Source organism: Vipera ursinii (assembly GCF_947247035.1).
Source record: "Vipera ursinii genome assembly, chromosome: 3".
In the NCBI taxonomy this organism is placed as follows: Eukaryota; Metazoa; Chordata; class Lepidosauria; order Squamata; family Viperidae; genus Vipera; species Vipera ursinii.
The window spans coordinates 190883574-190907684 of NC_139516.1; the positions used below are offsets into that span (position 1 = coordinate 190883574).

The following is a 24111-nucleotide window of genomic DNA, read 5'->3' on the forward strand; positions in this document are numbered from 1 at the left end:
ATATTAAGGATAAATTCAAGCTGGATTTCAAATTACAGTTTGAAGTCAGCTTCGCAGCCCTAGTTAATAATATATTCTGGTTGTCGTAAATTAGCCACAAGTAAGGTGAAGCATACAATTGTAGTCTGGTTTCCCTACATCTGCATGCTTCCCAGAAAGTAGGGGAATAATTTAGATGGAAGATGGAACAACCACTCAATAAAACTCATTCTGGAAGATATTCCACATGGGTTTGCCCAATCCAGTATCATCTAGATTCTCTTATGGCACTCCCCGCCACCACTCTCCCCCAGTCATACCACCACAGCCTAATTATCTTCAAATACACCCAGCTATGAGGTTGCTGGGTTCCCCAGGCCTTAACCCATCTGAATCAAACAGGATGTGTGTAGCTCTGAAACTGCAGGCACACACTGCACATGAACGTTTTGTGTTGAATTTATCCTCAGGCGAGATACACATCACAAAGCCCAGATGTAAGGAAAAAATGATCAATCTTTTCCATTCAGGTCATTGCCTAACTACCTGGAAGAAAAGCTGCTAGTGTTTCTTTTAAAGAATTTTGTAAAGAGGTTTGCCTTTGCGCAGGTGGGTGAATATGTGTGGGCTACAAAACAAAAGCAGACAGAATGTTGGAGATAGCCTCAAAAATGTGATTGTGTACACAAATAATTAAAAGTTCATACAAAAGTGATGTAAATATTAAAAACCACTAATATAGGTTGGTTGGTTTGTCTGGCCTGCTGTTGAGACATCTGTGCATGCCTGATTCCTGTTGCTATTAAGAATGCCAGAATGGTCTTCCACGTTTCAACAAAAGTACTATTGAAGTGATAGATCTTGGGGAGGGAAAAGACATTCTATGTCACCCAATATGCTTCTGATCTCTCAACCTGTAAAGGCCACCAACAGTAACATAACACATCAAGTAAATGTTCTTAGCCAATCTTACCTGTAACAGATGGGGCTGGTCTGCCAGAGGGATGGCCTCCGCTAGAGGAACTTCAAAAGGATTAGGTGGAATACAGCCCAGGAATGTCATGGAATCTGATCGCCGGAAGAATGGATGATTCTGGCCTGTTTCAGCTGGAAGGGAGTCCTCATCCTTGTCATTAAGTGTAGTACCTGGAAAGCAGAAATGTGAAGGAGGGAAACCATTCAATTTTGGAATACTTGGAAATAGCTAATTATAACTAATTATTGACATTTTGTAATCATCTATCAACGTACATTACTATTTTGATACACAGTTCTCTTTCTTCTTGCATTTCTTTATATCCCCCCCCCTGCACCAAAATATGTTCTATTAGCGATAAATTTCTTTCTAGATAATTTCCTTCCCTTTTTCATACACCAAAGTTGGTTAAATCTCTATGGAGATTCTCAGCCATCTATGTCATAGTTATCCCAAAGGTGCTTTTTCACAAGGCAACTGGACGTTTCACTTCTCATCCAAGAAGCTTCTTCAGCTCAAGGATGGTTTGAACACCAGTAGGCACAGCTATCAAGATCTTATTTCTTTTCATACTGAACACATATCTCCAAGGTGACAAATTGTTGTTGCTGCTGCTATTGTTGTTATTCGTATTATTAGTATATTATTACTTCTAACTCATAGTCAACTGAGCTCTTCAAATTCTATGCCCCTAAAAGGTGGGAGGTTCAATTAAGAATATGTAGGTTGATCACGCAGGAAGACCTGGGGATAGAGATAAAAGTGAACATTGGAATCTAGGAAAATGAATTTCCAAAGTTCTGGCTTAATCCATCAGATTCCATTTCCCCGTATTTTAAGTGAAGAAACACTCTGCATGAACAACCAGGACTTAAGTCTGTAGTTATTCCCATCATGCTCTGCAAAATTAATGTTTCTGAAAGAGTGAAGGAGCATAGTAAGATGCGCATCCATGCATATTAATATTATTCTTTCCAAAAAATCCAAACCAGTAAATGTGGATGTAGGAGATAACAATCTTTCATTACTACTGTAAAGCTAGATATGGTTGCTAAATGATAATATGTCAGTCTGTATTTGCGTAAAACATCACTAAAAATGTTTTTTCCTTTAATGCAACAACATAATTTCATTCACTATATTAATATGTCTCAATACTTATACAAAATGGCAATACATTATGAGGACTGTTTTTATTTTTCAACTGTAATTCTAGTATGCTAAATGGAATAATCAAATTATTTCTAAAAACAATTTATTTCCAATTTGTTAATTTAATTTATTTCTAAAAATAATTTATTAATCTTAATAATAAGATTCTTAATCCTCAAAACAAGTCCTTAAGGCATGCAAGGTATAAAAGTCTCCATTCATTTTCTTTGCTCCCCAAGCCATATTAATACTAACTTTGATTTGTATCATCATCATTTTCATGTTCTGAATCCTCATTGTCCAGGCCAAGTTCCAAAAGCTCTCGAGTCCTAAACAAACAAAACAAACAACAACAAAAGGTTCCATTTTAGCTAGCCAAAAGTAAAATTCAGCAAGCTCTGTCAAATCTCTGTCAGAACAATAAATCCAGAAATCAGTATTTCCAAGCTGTGATTAGCCAGTTATTAGGAAATGGTTACAACTGTAACCTAAGAATCCCAGGAAGTATTCTACTTTCAAATGAAAACCTATGTATAAAAAATTTAAGATGATACAGTTATGATAGTTTCTGAAAATCTTTCAGTATGAAGGGAAAGACACTTGCCTTATTTGTGAATTAAGTGCATCTGCTAATCTTATAAAAAATATAATTATGTAATTATATATGTCTGCCACAAATGCATGATATGTCCTAAAATATGTATTTAACCTTAAGGAAAGATAAAGGGAAGAAATACAACTTGCTGCTCAACTAGCTAGTTGTCTATTATTGATCTGATTTCTACCTCTTCCGTTCCAGCTGAGGCGTATCCAAAGTTGTTTGTTGGTTCATTGCTTTAATCCAATAAATGAGAGCTTGAAAGACATATGCTACATGTTTCAGTGAGCAGACATCCAAAACTGGAAGAACATCAGAATGCTCATCATTATGGGAACGCATCAAGGAGAGGGCATAATTCAAGAAATCTCCCCTTGCAGACATCATCCCCTGTCGAGCACTGAGCAGTGTAGCACGCCTGCAATTATAAGAAGTATCACACATTCTACAATTGCTGAATTTATTTAGAAAAATCATGGTTAAGTCCAAAATATTATCACTTAGGTTAGCATAATATGACCATACTACAATAAGTGTTATACTTCTGCATATAAATTGCTGGTCTGGGTTTTTTGGCACAAGCATATTACTTATAGGGTTGTTGTTGTTTTTAACATACAATTGTTAACGTACCGTCTACCCTCCAAAGTCCTTAGGCTAGCTTCTTCACGTGCTGTCATCCTCTCTCTCCGGGATGAATTCTGTGATGCATGAAGAGGATGGTTTGGATGGCCAGGATCTCCAGCAGAGGCAAGTGCAGATCCATAACGCAGCTGAGCTTCAGTGGAGTCCATAATGCTCACCATCCAATTCCAAGTGGGAATCAGTTTGTCTTCAACGTAATTCTAAAAACAATATTATTACCCATTTGTTACACACAAATAATACAGATAAATAATAATTTTCCTAAATAATATTTCTTTTTTACATTTCTGGATCACTTCTCAAATTTTCCTTTGATTAACTTCCCGATTTACAAGCAGCCATTTTATCATATTTTTGGCCAACCAAGAAGCCAAAGATTAGAAAGAAGTATAAGGAATCTCTAACTGCAGTTTAAAACTGAACCACAGATCCAGTCTGAAATCCCATGCCAGGTTTTCAGTTCCCCTCTTCCACCCCAGACACACACAAATGTAAGCCTCCTGCTAGGATTTTACCCTTTGAAATGCAACAGTGAGTGCAAAGTAGCAAAAGAAGAACAATGACTGGAAATATTTGTCAAGCATTCTTTGTTATTCAATCATTCTGACTGAAAGACCTTAGGGCTTAAGCTTCCAAAAGTTTTCAAAATAGGTTTGCAAAACTGTCTGCAGAATGGGGGTGACTGAAACAAACTAAGTAAATTGCAGGTGCTAGAGAGCACAGCCTGGTGCAAGGAATGTCCCTTGTTAACAATAAGTAGCATCTTTAGCAAGTTGCCTGATTGCTGATGGGCACATGTATTTTCCACTGCACAATTACAGACCATGGGGTCCTACAATTATCTACACCAGTTTGCCTTTGATTTCTGTCATCCTTTGCCATTTTGCAGAGCTGAAAAGTAGAAGACAGCGACACCTTCTATGACAGGCATGTCAAACTCGTGATGTCACGTGACGTCGCACGACGTATCGCGACTTTTTCCCCATTGCCGGCAATGGGGTGGGTGCGGTTTCAGGACATGTCCGGCCCACGAGCCAGCAGTTTGACATGCCTGTTCTATGAGGTGTGAGTCAAATGAATAGGTATGTGGCAAGACTTAGGATCATGCATTGTGTGCATGCTTGTATTTGGGCATATCTATTATTGGTATATGGATCCAACCTATTTTGGCAGAACTTTAGGAATTTCTCAGCTATAATGTAGTGAGGAAATTCCTCCCACTATTTCAAAACAAGGCAAGACGCATATAGAGCAAATAAGAAAAATAATAATAATAGGCAAGTAAATAGATATTGTCCAAATGGGCAACTATTTACGGAGAAAAGGAGTTATGAGTTGGAATGAGAAAAGGGCAGAAGTGTGTGTGTGTGTGTGTGTGTGTGTGTGTGTATAGAGAGAGAGAGAGGGAGGGAGGGAGAGAGGGGGGGGCTTGAAATCAGCACACTACAATGTACCTGTAAATTCACAGCATCTTGGTATGTCAGCTTCACTGCAGCTGGGATCTGGGAGTATACCAAATGATTGTATTTGGGAATTAGTCCCATAAGATCTGATATTTGCCGTATCACGATACTGTACGCCCTTGCCAAACTGCTTGCGGATGTTAGGTAGCTGCTAGCATTGCTCGCTTCAAGAGCTGCGGCTGCTGCTGCTGCACTGGTACTGATGGTTCCGCTCCGACGCAGGTTGGATGGATCAATATAAATTAAACCTGCTGAACTAGCTAAAGGGAGGGAAAATAAAGAGCATTCTGGGAGGAAGAAATAGACAAAAGCAAACCCAAGTATTTATACCAAAGCACAACCTGCTTGTAAGTGGCTCTTAAACAATAGAAAATACCACATGACAGGTAAAAGATAATTCTGCAGAATGACACCATGTAAAAAGTTGCATCCACATTAACAAACATCAAAAAACTAGTGAATCAGAAAAATGTCAGAGGAATTTTTTTTAAAAAAAAGTTTTGAGATACCTGCTGGAGCAGAGGTACTAGATGGCGCAGTGCTAGTGGTCCTCTGATTCTGGGTGTTGCGTACAGCCCACTGCATGGACCGGGGGGCCTGGGCTGCCCCATTAGCATGAGAGCTGCTTGTTGTTCGCTCTAGGGGCTCATCCAGCATAAAGGTTTCTTGCTCTATATCATCGCTCTGGCTGCTGCTGCTGTCTGAATCACTGGTATCATTTGACTGAGAGTCATCCTCAGAAAAAAAAGCTGGTACGCTACTAGCTCCTATGAAAAAAACATATACCCAAAAGTTGATTGTTTCCCATTTTTAGGAAGGAGCAAATCTTCTAAGGGCAATTTAATGGGTTTTTAAAGAAAAGACAAGCAACTCAATTGAACAATTGAACCTCAATCCCACTAGCTTTAGTGAGTACTTTTAGTGATATGAAATCACTGTAGTCCAACATCAGGAGAATACATGCTGCCCAATTTCAACTGATCTAGCCTCATCTGCTTCAATTAGATTGACCTTGTTTGGAAAACCGGAAATTCCTATTTCCAGCATGTATGATGAGGTCTTTTATTTTAAAAATTGTAACAAAAGGAAACACTCTGTTTTTGCATACCTTACAATGTACATCATTCACAAGATTTATTTTTGCTTTTATATTCAATTTTCTAGTATAAGGACTATACTAAGAGGCATATAGATAATATGCAGACAAAATATCTCTCCACTTTTCAAACAATCTAATTTAAAGCAATTCTTATTCACAGTCTTCAGGGTATCCTTATACCCTAGATAATATTCAGACAAAATATCTCTCCACTTATCAAACTATCTAACTTAAAGCAATTCTTTATTCAAGAGTCTTCAGGACATCTTTTTATTCTAGATAATATGCAGACAAAATATATTTCCACTTTTCAAACTATCTAATTTAAAGCAACTCTTATTTGGAATCTGTGGGACATCTTTTTACCCTAGATAATATGCAGACAAAATATCTCTCCACTTTTTAAACAATCTCTCAAACTTAAAGCAACACTTACCCCAATTTTTTCAATGTACGGTATTGGCATATCCCAGGAAAATGAAGCCGACACAAAGCACATTACCTGCTTCTGATCCTGCTGTAGCTGCGGTGACAACACTTCTGCGCCCACTAGCATTATCCTGGTTGCTATGGTTACTCTCACTGTCACTCTCAGTTTCTGCTGCTGCCAGGAGGTCCAACTCCATATCACTTCCTAATGGTAAGTATAATGAAATGTGTGTAACTATTTTAACACTGTATTTTAGATTACAAAATAATTTAGATTCTTCAAAACAAACCTAGTTTAAATCACACCCACTATTTACCATCACACTGGAAATTTGTATATTTCTTCCACTGTGTTTCACCGTGTTTGCTTGTAATAAAAGGAGTTCTCTTAACCTTAGTTGAACAGGCTGGGGATGTGCTGTATGGTAAATATGACCTTTTCAATGCTTTTGATAGATATACAAGTTGCATTATTATTTGTACCACTTTTGTGATGAAGTAAGATGAATTGTGGACTTTACTGCCTTAAAATAAAAGATAAACATTTTGCAATCTTTTATTGAAGAACTGAAATAAATATGAAAGGTCAGTTCTTATTAATTTAGGACTAACACAAGGATAATTTATGCTGCACTTTAACACACTTTCTAGAAAGTAAACCTCAATGAAAATGTTAGGGCATCCTTTGAGTAACCGTGAACAAGGCCATATCTATGCCTAGTCTCAACCAAAGGCAGAGATAAAGCATACCATCTTCATCATGTTCATCATGCTGGCCTTCTGCTTCCGCATTTTCCTCACCATGTTCTTCTTGTTCATCATGGTGATCTTCTTCTCCTGCAACTCCTTCAACTACTTCAACCTGGCATGAAAGAGTATTATATCAAGTCACACATATTATGACCTACAACTTAGCAATCCACAGGGGGAGGGCGTTCTCTGTGGGCGCGCCTGCCCTATGGAATCAACTGCCAACGGAACTCCGGACTGCCCCCGACCTTCGTTAATTTCGCCGGGACCTAACAACCTGGCTCTTTGAGCTATCTGGTCTGGACTGAGGGGTTTAATGTTTTTAAATTGTGATTTAATTTTTGTGGCTAGACTTAATTTAATTTATTTTAATTTATTTTAATTTTATATTGGATTGTTTTTAAATTTTGCCTTGTAAACCGCCCTGAGTCCTTTGGGAATAGGGCGGTATATAAACTGAATAAATAAATAAATAAATAAACTTATTGTATATATAAATCTGACCTTTATGGATAATTTATATGTGTTTTTTATTATGTTCAAGAACTGCCAAACAGAATTCCCAAAGCAAAGAGAAAAGAAATGCAGACAATAGGTCATACTGTTCTTTTAAGAGCCCAGAATAATTAGAAGTATTCTAGTATTTCCATATCTACAAATTTAGATGTGTTTATGCAGCACAGTTCTAACTTTACAGGCAAAAGTGTGCATGCTTACAAAATTTACATTACTCTAAACCAGTATTTATTTTGAAATACATAATACACCGTGTATTGAAAACAATTACAATAATAACCTCTTCCACATCTGCTGACACAATATCATCTTGTTCTTCGTCTCTGCCACGAACTGGCTGAGACTGACTGATCCGTCTTTGTTGTGGATTCCTAATGATATAGGAGGACTGTGACTGACTGGAACTGAAAAGAGAAGGGAGAAGAATGCCTTTTAAAAATACAAACATAAAGCAATAAAAAATAATTTTAATATTAAAAATGAAACAAACTGGAAAACAAATTTTTGAAAATTAAAACCAATAATGCACTGTTGGAGTCACTTAGCAAAGTTCTAATCAAAAACAAGATGGGTTCACCCCACAACTTCACTTAATGTCCAAGGGAACCCCAGAAAGTCGGGAGTCCTCCAAATCAAAGAGGGGTGTAATCATTTAATCTCCAAAGAATATGCTTCTTCTGTTTAGATTACAAAAATTCACTGGTTCTCAAACTGGGCTGGGGACTGTGAGCAACTTTGATGGTGACAGAGTTGCAAATTACTTTTGATAATTGGGCAGAGTTCCAGTTAAGTTCAATCTCATTATGCCATTATTTCCAACAACTAGTGCCTGCTGAGTCCTCCCTCCAGTGCTCTCATTATGAAGCCACAATAAGAAAGCTAGGGCTGAAGCACTGTCCCAGTCCTGGGATGGAAGTTGAGCATTCCAGCATATGTTAAAACATGTCACCCATGTTCCCATTTGGCCCTCCTTCTCAAACAAGAACCAGGAACCACAACAAATACTGCTCTTTGGTTTTCTCTCCTTTGCACACTTGGACAGTAGGAAAACAAAGCCATGTTCTTCTTTCTCAAAAGACAATAAAAAAGAACAAATAGAGAAGAAAACCTGTGGCACCTTTCCAAGCAGTGGGTCTTTGGATAACGTATACACCTTATCTTGGTGAAATGAATGCCAAGGTAGCTTGGAAGAAGTCAATTAGGTTGGCAGGTTGTTCTACCAGGCAAGTTCTGAAAAGCCTTTTTAGGGTCCAGTTTTGGAGCTAAGGAAGCAGCACAAGTGGGCAGCAACAACCACGGCTGGGGTTCCTTTTTTGCAGTAGTCATTAAGCAAACCAATGGTTTTTGCCAATAGTTTTTGCCAAAAACTGTATTAAAAAGGCAGCTTTCAGCAAAACCATTGTAAAATGCAGGTACGTGACTGCGGCCATCAATGTGGGCCAGTTGCCAAGTGTCCAACATGTATTCATGTGACCGGGAGAAGCACTGAAGCTGAGTCTTAAGCACCCCAGGGAAGCCCATCGTAATTTCAAGCAGTCACTAAGTACTAATCAAAAGTCGAGGAATTACCTGTGGGATCCTCAGTTATGCTGTCCTTTTAAAATATATAGAAACTATTGTTTTGGACTCTTTATATCACACTGGTGAACCAAGCCTTTTACTGTTTGCTTGTATGTGTTTATACAAGGTTTTTTGTTGTGGTGGTGGTGGGGTTTTTTTGGGTGTGTGTGTGTGATTTGTTACTTTGAAGTAAACTCACCTGCACCAAAGACAACCTGACAAAGAGCATATGGCATTTGCATTTAGAAGAATGTAATCATAATAAGCTACATGTTGGACATTACCTGCTTGACTGGTCAGAAGATGGCCGTGGAGGAAGAGGTTCTACAGAGAACAGCTCTTCGCTGCCTTGCATGGCATCTATACTTGTGCTTGCCAATGTAAAAGGTGCTGTAGGACGTGCAATACCCATCCTAACTGGGATAATGAGGGACTCTGCTACATTGCATAATTCCTCTACAGCATAAGGTAATAAAGCTTGGAATACACGCTTACATTTTCCAATCGGCTGCGGAATAAAGTTGCTGGAAAAGAGTTGGGAAAGGGAAAAGGAAATCATCTATTAATTCAAAAGGGACCAAAATATACAAAGGATATAAATCGAGACTATTCTTATTTAATGCTTTTGCTATCCATGTAATTACAGCAATTTCTCCTTACATTTAGTCCATAGTCAATCCGTATCTCCTCCCACAATGCTGCAAAAAAAAAAAATCCTTTCGGGAAAAAAAAGTGTCAAAGTCCTGATCAGGTCTCACAACGAGTACTGTATTGTTCTCACATTATCCAGAATTATTTAGTATCTAGAATTCTGTTTCCCAAATTAGTCACTTCTCTAATTAAATAAACGTCTCCCTCCTTAAATTCTGGCTTCCTGCTTACTCCAGTGTGATACTCATCCTTATTTAAATCCCTCTATGATTTTGCTCCATTTCCTCTTCTGTATTGCTATATCTTTGTCTATTTTCCTTCAATAGTAAACTTGATCCTAGGAACCTACGTATCCTACTATGTAAACACCATGCAAAATGAAAAACAGTAAGAATAGCAAAATATTTAAATAGAATATGCCTTTCTGTCTTAATTCACCCCATGGAGCAGATAATTTCTCCAATACCCGTACTTACAGATCTGACAAGTATTAAAAGTACTACTGTACTGTTAGATAGATAGATAGATAGATAGATAGATAGATAGATAGATAGATAGATAGATAGATAGATAGATAGATATGGATGGATGGATGGATGGATGGAGTGAGTGAGTGAGTGAGTGAGTACAAACCATGGCAACATATGTCACTAGACCTGATGTCAAATTATTTCTATCAATAAACACTTTAATACACTGTCTTTAAAATAGTAAGGATCAGAGGGATAATATGCTACATTTCCATCTAATTTATACAGCCAAACTAGCTGTAAGGCAGACAGCTTAAAGCTAGTGGAAATTATGATTATATTCCCTTAATTGTTCCCATTTTGAGAACAGCTAGTCACAGGTTTTCCATGTGAAAGGGACATTTATTCACAAAACACAGATGGCTATTCTCTGTTCTTTTATACTGAACTGAAGCTTGAGGTTCATATTTAAAAAAATACATGAATGTATAATATAAAAATACAGTAAGAGTATTCACCCTAATGTTAATTTAAGTAAAGATTTTTTTAAAAAAAAGAACTTACTTTTTCTTTTTTGAGGAAGCCATTTCCACACTAAGAATTACAAAAACTCTAGCTACAGAACGCAGAAACCGCATTGTAACAGAAATTGCTTCTTCTCTGCGACCTGGAGTGTACTTGTTTTGCAACTCTTTAACAAGTGTCCCCAGCAAAGTATCTAAAAGCTAAAGAAAACAACTGTCACATCACAGTTTAGATTTGCAAATTTTTATATGAACTTCTCATTGAAAAAGAAAACTGGCACTATGTTTACCAAAAAACACACGCCTTACCAAAATATCTGCTGTACATTTCACAATGAGACAATGCGTAAAACAATCCAGCCGAATAGTACCACTTTGCTGATTAAGATAAACTTGTTCTTCAGGCAAAAGGTGACCAATTCTACTGCTTGCACTAAGACTTGGAAAAAAGGAAAAAGAGGAAAAAGAGAATAAAATGTAGTTGCATGTCTTTGATACAAAGCAAATTTTCAAATAAACTGAAACATGCTATCTATACACACGGGTCTTTGTTCTCCTGTGAGCCAAACATGATCATAGATTTCAATGCATTCCAGTCTTGTAAAACCCGTTCCAAGGCAAGCTGTGCAAATCGCGGAGGTTCTAAATCATGATCAGGCATATCTGAATCTAAAATACAAATAAAAGAACATTTCAATAGTTTTTCCAAAATGGAATATTCTTTGCCATAATCAGATATGGCTATGTCAACAGGTTTGCGGATCTTAGGGAAATGGAAACTTGTTGAGATGGCTACACTGTTAAATATTGCTACTTTTATTATGTCTTTTTAAAAATGGCTTACTTTTTATCGTTAAGCCACCCAGAGTCTTTGTGAGATGGTCAGCTAAATAAATGTGAGAAATAAAAGTCCTTCCAGTTTGGTAAGCTTGCAAGTATGAAATTGAACTGCTCAGATCAGGAAAGTTACATGGTTAAATCTGCTGCTACAAACTTCCCTTCCATTTTTAGAATAGAATACAGGGAGTGCAGAATTATTAGGCAAATGAGTATTTTGACCACATCATCCTCTTTATGCATGTTGTCTTACTCCAAGCTGTATAGGCTCGAAAGCCTACTACCAATTAAGCATATTAGGTGATGTGCATCTCTGTAATGAGAAGGGGTGTGGTCTAATGACATCAACACCCTGTATCAGGTGTGCATAATTATTAGGCAACTTCCTTTCCTTTGGCAAAATGGGTCAAAAGAAGGACTTGACAGGCTCAGAAAAGTCAAAAATTGCAGAGGGATGCAGCACTCTTAAAATTGCAAAGCTTCTGAAGCGTGATCATCGAACAATCAAGCGTTTCATTCAAAATAGTCATCAGGGTCGCAAGAAGCGTGTGGAGAAACCAAGGCGCAAAATAACTGCCCATGAACTGAGAAAAGTCAAGCGTGCAGCTGCCAAGATGCCACTTGCCACCAGTTTGGCCATATTTCAGAGCTGCAACATCACTGGAGTGCCCAAAAGCACAAGGTGTGCAATACTCAGAGACATGGCCAAGGTAAGAAAGGCTGAAAGACGACCACCACTGAACAAGACACACAAGCTGAAACGTCAAGACTGGGCCAAGAAATATCTCAAGACTGATTTTTCTAAGGTTTTATGGACTGATGAAATGAGAGTGAGTCTTGATGGGCCAGATGGATGGGCCCGTGGCTGGATTGGTAAAGGGCAGAGAGCTCCAGTCCGACTCAGACGCCAGCAAGGTGGAGGTGGAGTACTGGTTTGGGCTGGTATCATCAAAGATGAGCTTGTGGGGCCTTTTCGGGTTGAGGATGGAGTCAAGCTCAACTCCCAGTCCTACTGCCAGTTTCTGGAAGACACCTTCTTCAAGCAGTGGTACAGGAAGAAGTCTGCATCCTTCAAGAAAAACATGATTTTCATGCAGGACAATGCTCCATCACACGCGTCCAAGTACTCCACAGCGTGGCTGGCAAGAAAGGGTATAAAAGAAGGAAATCTAATGACATGGCCTCCTTGTTCACCTGATCTGAACCCCATTGAGAACCTGTGGTCCATCATCAAATGTGAGATTTACAAGGAGGGAAAACTACACCTCTCTGAACAGTGTCTGGGAGGCTGTGGTTGCTGCTGCACGCAATGTTGATGGTGAACAGATCAAAACACTGACAGAATCCATGGATGGCAGGCTTTTGAGTGTCCTTGCAAAGAAAGGTGGCTATATTGGTCACTGATTTGTTTTTGTTATGTTTTTGAATGTCAGAAATGTATATTTGTGAATGTTGAGATGTTATATTGGTTTCACTGGTAAAAATAAATAATTGAAATGGGTATATATTTGTTTTTTGTTAAGTTGCCTAATAATTATGCACAGTAATAGTCACCTGCACACACAGATATCCCCCTAAAATAGCTATAACTAAAAACAAACTAAAAACTACTTCCAAAAATATTCAGCTTTGATATTAATGAGTTTTTTGGGTTCATTGAGAACATGGTTGTTGTTCAATAATAAAATTAATCCTCAAAAATACAACTTGCCTAATAATTCTGCACTCCCTGTAGAATAAAGCTGGAAGGGACCTTGGAGGTCTTCAGTCCAGTCCCCTGCTCAAGCAGGAGAACCTATACCATTTCAGACAAGCGACTATTTAGTCTCTTCTTAAAAATCTCCAGTGATGGAGCGCCCACAATTTCTGGGGGCAAGCTGTTCCACTGGTGAATTGTCCTCACTATCAGGAAGTTTCTCAATTCCAGGTTGCTTCTCTCTTTGGTCAGTTTCCAACCATTGTTTATTGTCTTGACCTCTGGTGCTTTGGAGGATAGTTTGATGCCCTCTTCTCTGTGGCAGCCCCTCAAATACTGGAAGACTGCTATCATGTTACCCGTTTCTTCTTTTCTTTAGACTAGCCCAGGGGTAGGCAACCTCGGCTCTTTTATGACTCATGGACTTCAACTCCCAGAATTCCTGAGTCAGCATAGCATAGCTTAGCTGACTCATGAATTCTGGAAGTCCATGAGTCATAAAAGAGCCGAGGTTGCCTAGCCCTGAACTAGCCAAACTCAAGTCCTGCAGCCATTCTTCATATGTTTTAGTCTCCAGGCCTTTGATAATTTTAGTTGCTCTTCTCTGAACTTTTACCAAGGTCTCAACTTTTTTGTAGTATGGTGACCAAAATTGGTTGCAATATTCCAGGTGTGGTCTTACTAGGGTTTAATAAAGCGGTACTAGTACTTTGCATAATTGATTCCATGCCTGTGTATACAATCCAGGATTGTATTAGCTTTTTTGGTTGCTGCTGCACACTACTGGCTCATAGTCAAGTGATCGTCCAAGGTCCCTCTCACAGTTGCTGGATGCCTTAAGTATTACAGATGCTTAGGCTTCCCATTTCACATCTTAAAATTCTTTCAGTCTCTCCAAATCAGAGGGTGATCTTATCAATTTGGAGTGGACCTTCAAAAAAATTGTTCAGTGTACAGAAATTGTATATTCCTAAACTAGCAAGATGATGGGAGAAGGAAATGTTAAGATAAGAAAGAAAGATGTGGAAATACAACATATAAATAGCTAAGTTCATCCTAAGTAAGGCAGGAAAAGAATGGAAAGAGAAGCCTGGGATAGCTAATATAATAGTATTTATATTATATATTATTCCTCCTCTTACGTGTCCTGGGAGATTTTTGAAGGGAAGACTAACAGAATTTTTTTTAAATTGCTGGATGGCCTACCTTCAGGGTTTGCAGTTTTACGATTACGATCTTCTCTAATTCTTGGAGGCCGGTATTGGCAGTGCTCTACTGTTTGTCGCGCAACTGTCTGTACTAAGAACAACAGAAGATGTTCCCCCCTAGAACATAGAGAGAGATGTAAAAAAAAGTCTGCTCTGAATTTCTCAGATTACTTTCTCCCATTTGGAATAAACAGACACTTGCCTACTATTTGGCATGGTGACAAGATTTGTAGTAGTAAGCAGCCGGAAAAGCAAATCAAGACGGGCAGATTTCTGTCCTGCAATTAATGTTTTGCATTTGCATTTCTCCCAACAATCACAGTATGCTGTAGGTGATGTGCGTTTAAGCCTGAAAGAGAGGAAATTTTAATTACATATGATCAATTTCCACATCAATATGAAATACAGATCTAAAAATGTGAGCTTTATGGTCATTTATAAAGCAATGCACTAATTTAAGAATAACAATTATGAAAAAGAGTAAATTGTCCCTTGTCTATGTACTTGTGAATGCATAGCAAATGTTGCCGAGAAGGAACGCTCAAACCCCTGTGTCTAAACAGAAAGGAGACAGACAAGACAGAGAGAGAAAGCAGGATCGGTTGACATTTGGACAGAAGACTGTCAAGTCATACCATGCTGTATGTTTGATTGGGAAGTAGGAAAAACACTTCAGAAAGTGGCCGTGGCAAGCTACAAGCTGTTGCCAAGGAAAGAAAACGGCAACGGCCATGTAGTCATTTAGAGTTAAACTTGACTTGAGTGAATCTTCACCTTCTTACCCCAACAGAAATGGGATCCACGTCTTCGATTTCAACTTTTGTGTCGTATGTTTCCATACGTTAACAATAAAAATACATAAGAACAATTTTGAACAATAAATCACTAAACCTCATTGTGAGAGAGCAGGCTGCCCTGAAAATGGCCATTACTTGTAGTACTATTGTCCTGTCTCTTTCAACTCTCTGCCCAGCCAGCACAACATCACTGGCTATAAAAGCTTGCTGAGACACAGCTGGTTGTGAAGGGTCTGTGTTCCTGTATGGAAATAAAGCAGCTTGAAGTAGCCTAAAGCAGGGCTTTTCAACTGGTGGTACGCGAGCACATGGCTTGCTGCCAGAAAACATGCTGCTTGCCGGCAGCCTGTAGGCGCAGAGTGAGGCCCCGCCCTCCCCTTGGACTCCTTGTTAGCAACCTTCCCCCAGAAGCAAGCCTGAGCCTGAAGGGGACAGAGACAGCCTCGACAGGTAGGTTGTCCATTTTCTTTTCCTCCTCCCTCTCCTCTTCCCGATGTTCTTTATGGAGGGGAGAGCAAAGCGGCAATGAGTCCCCAGGACTCATCCCGCAGCAGCAGGTGGGAATCAAGGCCCACGTTTTTTTTCTGTTCCGCGCCAAGCTAGGCGAAGCCATCAGAGTGTGGAGGGAAAAACGCGCCAACCTGACTCCCTCCCCCCACCACTGTTGGCGACTGTGTACAGCTGGCCCCGACCTCCACCGACTGAAGCCCATCGGTGGAGGTTGGGGCCGGGGGTACAGAGTCGTCAGCTGATCAGAAACGCAGATTCCCTCTGCTGCGCGTCCCAATTCTATCCTTGCAGCAAGGCAAGCATTTGGGACGAGGAACTCGAGATTCAGTCTTTCTGAGCACACGCTGATCTTGCATTCCTGATAGTCCCTGTGTTTTTGTTTCAGTTTGCTTTCTGTGTGTTGCTCAGCGCTGCTCAGAAATCCAGACTGCCTCTGCTGCGCGTCCCAATTGCTTTCCTTGCAGCAAGGCAAGCAGTTGGGACGAGGACTCGAGATCCGGAGTTTCTCCGCGCACACTGCCCTGTCCCAATTGCTTTCCTTGCAGCAAGGCAAGTAGTTGGGATGAAGACTCAAGATCCGGCGTTTCTCCGCACGTGCTACGCCGTCCCAATTGCTTTCCTTGCAGCAAGTATTTACTGGCCTCACTTAGCAATGTCAAGCTCCCAGAGAAGGGAGGGAGGGAGGAGGAAAGGGGAGGAGGGAGGGAGAGATGGGAGGGAAGGAAGGAAAGGACAAAGGAGGAGGTAAGAAAGGAAGGAAAGAAGGACAATGGGAGAGAGGGAGGGAAGGAGGGCACCCACCCCAGTCCCACCCCCCTCCACCAGAGACCCATGGATTCCACCCCACACACACACAGGCACCCTGTAACCTGAGGGAGGGAGGGAGGGACAATGGAAGGGAGGAAGGGAAGGAGGAAGGGACAAAGAAGGAGGTAAGAAAGGAAGGAAAAAAGGAAGAGACAATGGGAGAGAGGGAGGGAATTACTCCCCTCCACCAGAGACCCATGGATTCCCCCCACACAGGCACCCTGCAACCTGAGTGATGAGCTGTTTCCCCCCCCCCCCCCGCCATTGACTTCGCTTGTCAAAAAGTTGCAAAAGGTTATCACATGACTCTGGGACACTGACCGTCATAAGCATGATTTAGTTGCCAAGCATCCGAATGTAAATAACATGACCCTGGGGATGCTGCAACAGTGTGTGAAAAATGGTCATAAGTCACTTTTTTCAGTGCCGTTGTAACTTCGAACAGTCATTAAGCGAAATGTTGTAAGTCGAGGACTATCTGTACTTTATCATGTTTTTCTTTTCTTTTTTTGTCATGTTTTTGACACCTTGCTGGGCGACTGGTGCTACTCGGAGAGTGCCTTATCCTAAAAGTGGTACAATGGGTGTACCACTAGCCTAAAGCACCTAGAAAGAGGTAATTTTCTCTAGCAAAACTCACTAGAAGTAGCAGTTGAAATAGCGGGAGTAGGAGTAGGAATGGCAATGGGGAAGAGTGGAATAGTGGTAGGTAATAGCTTATGAATACCTGTGTCGTGTTGGCTCTTTTGCATTTAGAGCCCAGTAAAATAGGTACAGTTAAAAGAATCTGTGATTATTTATTGCAGTAAACATAAACATACTTGCAATCATGGCCTTTATGGCACACTCGCGCACATTCTGTGCAACAGCACAGAGATTCCAGTAAACCACATGTTCGGCATTCAAATATATCCTGAAATGGGAGGAAAACCACATTTTAGAAAAAGTCAAATTAACACCCTTCTCCCTCCCCTATCTCTACATATAGATATTGAAAGTGTACTGGATGTTTGGCACAAAATTATGACTTCCTTTTCTCATTCTGTAGAATAGCCAACCACTGGAAAAAGTGCATTTGCATCAAGTGACTATCTTAAGGATATTAAGACTTCCAGACACTTCTAAAATTGTGCTAATTTTCAGCCCTGTTCACTTTCTTTTTCTTTTCAATAATTTTATTAAGCATTAGAATTAAAAGAGTAAAAGTTAATACAATCTAAAAAATAAAAAAACTATAGAAAAGAATAGAAAAACAGATTAGAAAAAAAACAGAAAAATAGAAAATAAGGAAAAAATAATATAGTAAAGAAAAAAAAATTCCCCCTTCATCACAGCAAATATAAAACAATTTTAGTAACTTATCACTTAAATTTCACATAAAACAGAACAAAAGAATTCTTCTTCCCGTGTCTTATTATTGATAAATAAAACTTTAAAGCCTTGTCATTCTGGTCAGCAAATTCCATTAAAGTTACCAGAGATAACGCCCTATCTATTTTAACCTTGAAGTAAAGTAACTCCCCTTTACTTTTAACAGCCTTGATCTTTAATCTGTTTAAATATATCCTAGAACTAGGGTTTCTTCTTTTCTTTGTCTCTTCTCAAATCTTTTCAAAACCTTAATAGTTTCTCTTTTGTAAATCCATATAAGAATGTTATTCGAGTCACTCTTCTGGTTTATTATCTGTATGTGTCTTTTCATTATTAAACATCAACTGAGCACTGGTTTCCTTTCCCAATATTACCCAAGATTAGATTTTTAATTTAGCATACAAGCATTAAGGCAGGGTAACATCTAAGTACACAACTGTTGCTTATCAATAGCTGAATACTGAATTAGTCATAGTTTTAACTTAACAAAAAAAAATAAGTTAATGAGTTTATTGCAAGAATAATTACATCTGGATTTAACCACTGAGATTTCAAAAGGAACCAAGTTCAACTATTTTAGTCTGCATGGAAAATCAAAAAGGCTGAAAGAAAAATAGCAATAGTAAAACAAATATGGATTTTTTAAAAAAAATAAACTGTAAAGTTGGGGAAATAAACAAATGACAAAAATGCCAAGACTCCCTAAATTTACCTGATTTATATGTTCCGCACCAGTCCATGTGAAACTACAAGTATCGTTGCAACACAAAACATACAAAGGAGAGTCATCTGGATTTGTGCCAGTTGGACAAACCATTCCCATAAAGACATCTTCCTCTTTTTCACTTGACATTGCCTCTGCTTTAAAAAGAAGTAGAGAAGGTTCCAAATTAAACATCAAAACTAGGGAGTTTAAAAGCCCTCAGAAGCTCTGCAAAAGTGAAAAGGAAACACTGCTTTACTTCAATTATATATTATGCTATACTTATACAGGACAACGCAGGTTGTCCTGTGACTATTTTGTCTTTATTGAGAGTAACTGCTATGCACCCTCCTTTATTAACTATCTGAAACTCTTTTAAAAGTCAACAAAATAAAATGTAAGTAATGAAAAGAGGTGTTTTTTTGTTCTTTATTCAATTATGTCCGGTTCTCAGAGGCTGTCTGGACAAATTTCTGAAGTTTTCTTGGCAAGTTCTTTTGGAAATGGTGTGTCATTACTTTCTTCTTAGGGCTGAGAGAAAGTGATTGGCCCAAGGTCACCTACTTGACTTCCTGCCCAAGGCAGGGCTAGAACTCACAGTCTACCAGTTTCTAGCCTGACGCCTTAACTACTCCACAACCCGTGTCTCAATGAAAATACAATTCACTACATAGAGATGGTAAAGAAATAAAGTTTCTAAGAAAATTCCTTCAACTGAATTAATCCAACTCAAGAAGGGAATAATCCAAATAATACAGACAAGTAGCAAGGAAACTGCAATTTTCTATTTATTCTATATTATAAAATGTGTTAAACTCTCAAAGAAAAAAATCCTAAATCATTAGCAATATTTTTTTTTAAAAAATGTCCATACCTTTGGCAACTTTCTGTGCAGTTTCTAAAATAGTAATTGCAGCAGGATATGCTCTGCCACTGACTGCAGACATAAATGGTGTCATGCCCCTTGCATCCCTACAAGCAAAAATATATCCATATCATTTTCCAATTGAAATACCTTCAGGAAAGATTTTTTTTTAAAAAAAATCAATGTAAAGAAATTAAAAAACAGCATATATTTTACTTGAGTTCTGATTTTCAAAAATCCGTAAGAATATGAGGACAGGTAACGGCTTGATTGAAAAGCAGGAATAAAACCAAATACTGATTCTCTGGAAGTGGCAAGTTATTCTACCTACTTCTCAGGAGTATGAAGCCAACGCGTGAAATTTAACAAGAGGATTCTTACTTGGCTGACAGCAGTTCCCGGAGATATGGCTGTAAAACAACACTGTCACACAACAATTTCAGTATGAAATGAGCATTGGCCTTCCTGTCTTTTGATTCCACTACAGAAGGTTCTGTAGAAGGACCTACAAATCAGAAAACTTGGATGAAAAACAAAATTTAAAAGCTGCCTTGTTTCTGTGACAATTACGACTGATATTGCAACTATATTTGAAATGTGATATGAAAAAATTATCAATATTAGTGGAAATAGAAGGACTGGGCATTTTATATCCTGGAGCAACATTTTAACTGACAACATATTTTAATGCATGCAAATTATTATGGACTATACTTGTAAGACTTACAGAAATACTGGCAAATAAGAGTAGCTAGTATAACAGTGGAGCTCTTTAGGTAAATGCATTTACACAATCTGTTTGCAAAGATATAAATTTAAGGATATCAAATAATGTTCTCTCACCTGGTATGGTAGAAGTGCTTGGTCCTTGGCCAGTGCCAGTTGTTGCTGTGGTAAGAGATCCCACAGCAGGAGCCAGGATAAAATCAATGTCACCATCTTTAGCAAACAGAATAGCAGGATGTACATCAATAAATAAAATACATCCTCACATGGGGAAAAAACCCATTAACTAAAAAAATGCTTAAATTTTCTTCTAACCAATAAGTCTAAGAGTAACTAGCAAAATGAGCAACAATTGCTAAAAAAAATCCATGTGGTAATTTAACACTTCATTAAAGACTGCATGCAATCAAATAGGTTATATTATGTACCTATTATAGGTATTTGAGGTAGGAATACATGTCTTTCATATTTACATGACTCTTGCTATAGGGTTCATCTGACATATCATTAACATTTGTTTGGAATCTGCAATTATGCAGAGGAACATCTCAGGATCTTACCGGGATCCATCGCTGGAGGATCAGGAACCCAGCTTGGAGGAGCTATGGGAGGAGAAACAGGATCCTGATGATCACTTGATGAAGCTCCAGCTTCATGTCTGCCCAATCCCGCTGCTCTCAAAGATCGTCTCATCATTTCTCTCAGTCGCAAACTAACAATAAAGTCATAAATAATTATACATTTTCAGAAAAAAAATAATTTTACCAAAGTGGTCTGCTAAACTGATAAACTCTTGTTAAATTCACACTTTTATCATCAAGTAAAGGTATCTAGCCATCTTGCCTTTCATTAGCCTCTCCTTCAATTGCTTTTGATTTTGCCAAATATCAGGCTTTTCCCAGTTAAACCTCCCTTTATATTACATGTCCAGAATATGTAAGTGTTATTTTCATTATGGCTTCTGGTAAGCAATCAAACCAGATTTCACCTAATCGGAGATGGTGTAGTTTTCTTCTAATCCATATTTTATTACTTGATAATAATGTTAATTATTAAAAACATCATTTTTTCTCCAGCACCACAATTCAAGGGTCCCAAATGTGTTTTTTCCAAAAGGCAACCAGACTTTCTTGGTGTCTTCTTTGAAAACATTTCGCTTCTCATCCAACAAGCTTCTTCAGTGGAGAAAGCAATTATGTTTGGAAGAATTAGCGGTAAAAGGAAACTATGCCATCAAAGAACACGGTGGCTGGACAGCAGCAAAATTCAAATAAGTACTAGAAGATATGGAGAGACAGGACCAATAGAACTGCCAAAAATCAGACTCGACTGAATGGATAACATCATCATCATCATTGCTAACCTACCTTCTACTGCTGGAGGAACCTGCACGATTTCCTGGTCCATTACTTGATACCACTGAAATAGCATTTGCAATAGCTTCAACGGCAGATAACCTTTCAGCAAACGTATTCCTTTCCGAGCGCTCTGCTTCTGAAACATAAATAAGAACCTTGACAAAACTGTTGCTATCATGGCTAAAACATTTCTTTCACATGCATTTGTCATTTTTATACAAATGTCCTAGTATGAAATCAATAGCATATATCAAATATTTACTCGAATGCAAAACAATGACAGGAATAAAAAATTATTTAATAAAATTTCAAGGGATCAGAAGGTTAGGGTAATTTAAATCACAGAAGGTATCTGCATGACCCCACACACCCACTTCACGGTCTGTTTCTGCTGCTCAGGGAGGAAGTTTTGATGTATGTATAGCAGAACCACTGGATTCTGTAACAGCTTTGTTCCTTATGCCTTCCGTATTGTAAATTCGCAGGATTCTTCCCCCACCCCACCCTGTATGTATACGTATACATTCGAACTAGACTGTGATGTTTCTGTGTCATATATGTGTGTGTATGTGGGTATATGCATATGTATGTGGGTATTTTTTTGAGAGCTGAAGGCAACAAAATTTCATTTTAATGTATGCTGATTTGTTTACATTTAAAGTAACAATATTCCCATTCTATTCTATTCTATTCTATTCTATTCTATTCTACTATTCTATTCTATTCTATTCTATTCTATTCTATTCTATTCTATTCTATTCTATTCTATTCTATTCTACTCTACTCTACTCTACTCTACTCTACTCTACTCTACTCTACTCTACTCTACTCTACTCTACATAATTGATAGTCAACTAATGGCCAGCAAGGCAATTTAAGCTCTTTACTATAACATTTAGTAAATGTGGATGTCAATCTCTTAGCAATGTAATAATGCATTTGGAGGACATAATGTTCAGAGGGTCAAAAATAGCTTACAGGGCATTTAAAGTAGTGCTGGGTTACTTTCACAGCAAGTAGCTGACTTCTTAATTTATTATTATTATTTTGCCTTCAAGTAATGTTACCAGAATGGATGGAAACAAATATATTTGTATCTATATTTATATCTATTTTTGCATGAAAGTTTAAGGAATGAAAGTGCAAATAATCTTCCAGTAGCCTAAGGCAGCCATTTTGTTTTTTTCAACAAAAAAAAAACACCTCACAGATGATATAACGATTTACAGAATGAGGACCTAAATTAGCTTTCTTTCTCTTTTATTCTACAGCTATCAAGCACTAGGAAAATCAGGAGATTGAGAGAATTCAAATGGATATAAAGATTTATTATAAACTTGAGCTCTCTACAAGAATCTGAGCTACTAATGGCCACCGGAAATTAGTGGAAGATAAGAGTAGAATGAATTCAAGGTGGGCACGAAGAGATTCATGACTGATGATGTGTTGGCCCCTTCCTCGGGCTCAGCCTGGTCATCTTCTACAAGAGCTCATTCTCAGTGACACAGTTTTTATATTGTTCTGGTTTTGGTTTAGTGTACAAGGGGTCCCTCGTTTAATGACCTCTCATTCAGTGACTGTTCAAATTTACAATAGTACTGAACAAGTGGTAGTTACAACCAGAGTTCATATATATAGTCTTCGCACCATCCTGCAATCGTGTAATTGCAATTTGTGACCTTCATTTCCAGCTTCCCATAAACAAAATCAACAAAGAAGCCAGCAGAATGCCAGAAGTCATAGTCACAAGAGGTGCTCATTTAACAACCCACTCAGTCCTCATTTAATGACAGCACTCATTCTGAACTGCCATCGCTAAGCAGCATGGTCATGTGGTTTTTCTATTTACAGCTGCACTGCTTAATAATGAAGTTTCTAATCCCAATTAGCACCATTCAACAAGGATTTTCTGTACAACTTAATCAAATATTAAGAAGCAGCCTTCTTCCAAGTCCAGTCTTATTTCAAAGAGAATCTAAAATCTCTGTAAATAGGCATATTCTGTGTTCTGGGACTATTAAAAGATTTTTAGATCCAATCAGAGAAGGTGCTTCAGAGTGGATATGGGTGCACAGAATGTATCAGCTGGTACCTCTCTAAAATAAAGCTGTCTTTTTCTACGCAACAGTTATCCTCTGTATTTCCAGGAAATTACATGCTTATATTAAGGAGGTGCTGACAGAATTCCCATGCCTCCTCTAAAGGATTCTGTTGGTCCAGAAAAAAAAATGCAGTTTAAGCAGGCACCAACAATTGTGGTACGTATGTCCATGCTAATCTGAAACATATTTTTGGCTTTAAAATTAAAGTGCTGCATTATCACTGTTATATCTGTGTCCAGTTTTACTTCCCAAGGGTAGCCGTGCTAGCCATGGGTATAACATTTGAATCTCAAAGACTCTCAAAGTGGCTAATTTGTCT

At 38.4% G+C, this 24111-nt stretch overlaps 1 protein-coding gene across 3 annotated transcripts in view; it reads right to left on the minus strand.

Moving 5' to 3' along the window:
- UBR5 (ubiquitin protein ligase E3 component n-recognin 5) overlaps nt 1–24111 on the minus strand; it is a 97857-nt gene that overhangs the window by 17672 nt on the left and 56074 nt on the right. The window contains exons 22-43 of one of the 3 annotated variants that reach the window (XM_083358762.1): nt 21700–21823; nt 20893–21044; nt 20450–20545; nt 19988–20111; nt 19616–19713; nt 18751–18899; nt 17489–17580; nt 14756–14902; nt 14552–14670; nt 11355–11481; nt 11122–11251; nt 10853–11013; nt 9452–9691; nt 7888–8011; nt 7092–7203; nt 6415–6546; nt 5323–5580; nt 4805–5073; nt 3339–3550; nt 2893–3123; nt 2363–2436; nt 953–1125 (exon numbers count right to left, since the gene is read on the minus strand). In XM_083358762.1, the coding sequence (XP_083214888.1) occupies nt 953–1125; nt 2363–2436; nt 2893–3123; nt 3339–3550; nt 4805–5073; nt 5323–5580; nt 6415–6546; nt 7092–7203; nt 7888–8011; nt 9452–9691; nt 10853–11013; nt 11122–11251; nt 11355–11481; nt 14552–14670; nt 14756–14902; nt 17489–17580; nt 18751–18899; nt 19616–19713; nt 19988–20111; nt 20450–20545; nt 20893–21044; nt 21700–21823 (3344 nt within the window). Of the gene's footprint in view, nt 1–952; nt 1126–2362; nt 2437–2892; nt 3124–3338; nt 3551–4804; nt 5074–5322; nt 5581–6414; nt 6547–7091; nt 7204–7887; nt 8012–9451; nt 9692–10852; nt 11014–11121; nt 11252–11354; nt 11482–14551; nt 14671–14755; nt 14903–17488; nt 17581–18750; nt 18900–19615; nt 19714–19987; nt 20112–20449; nt 20546–20892; nt 21045–21699; nt 21827–24111 lie in introns of all 3 variants that reach the window. The other 2 variants (XM_083358763.1, XM_083358761.1) reach the window with 2 other exon arrangements.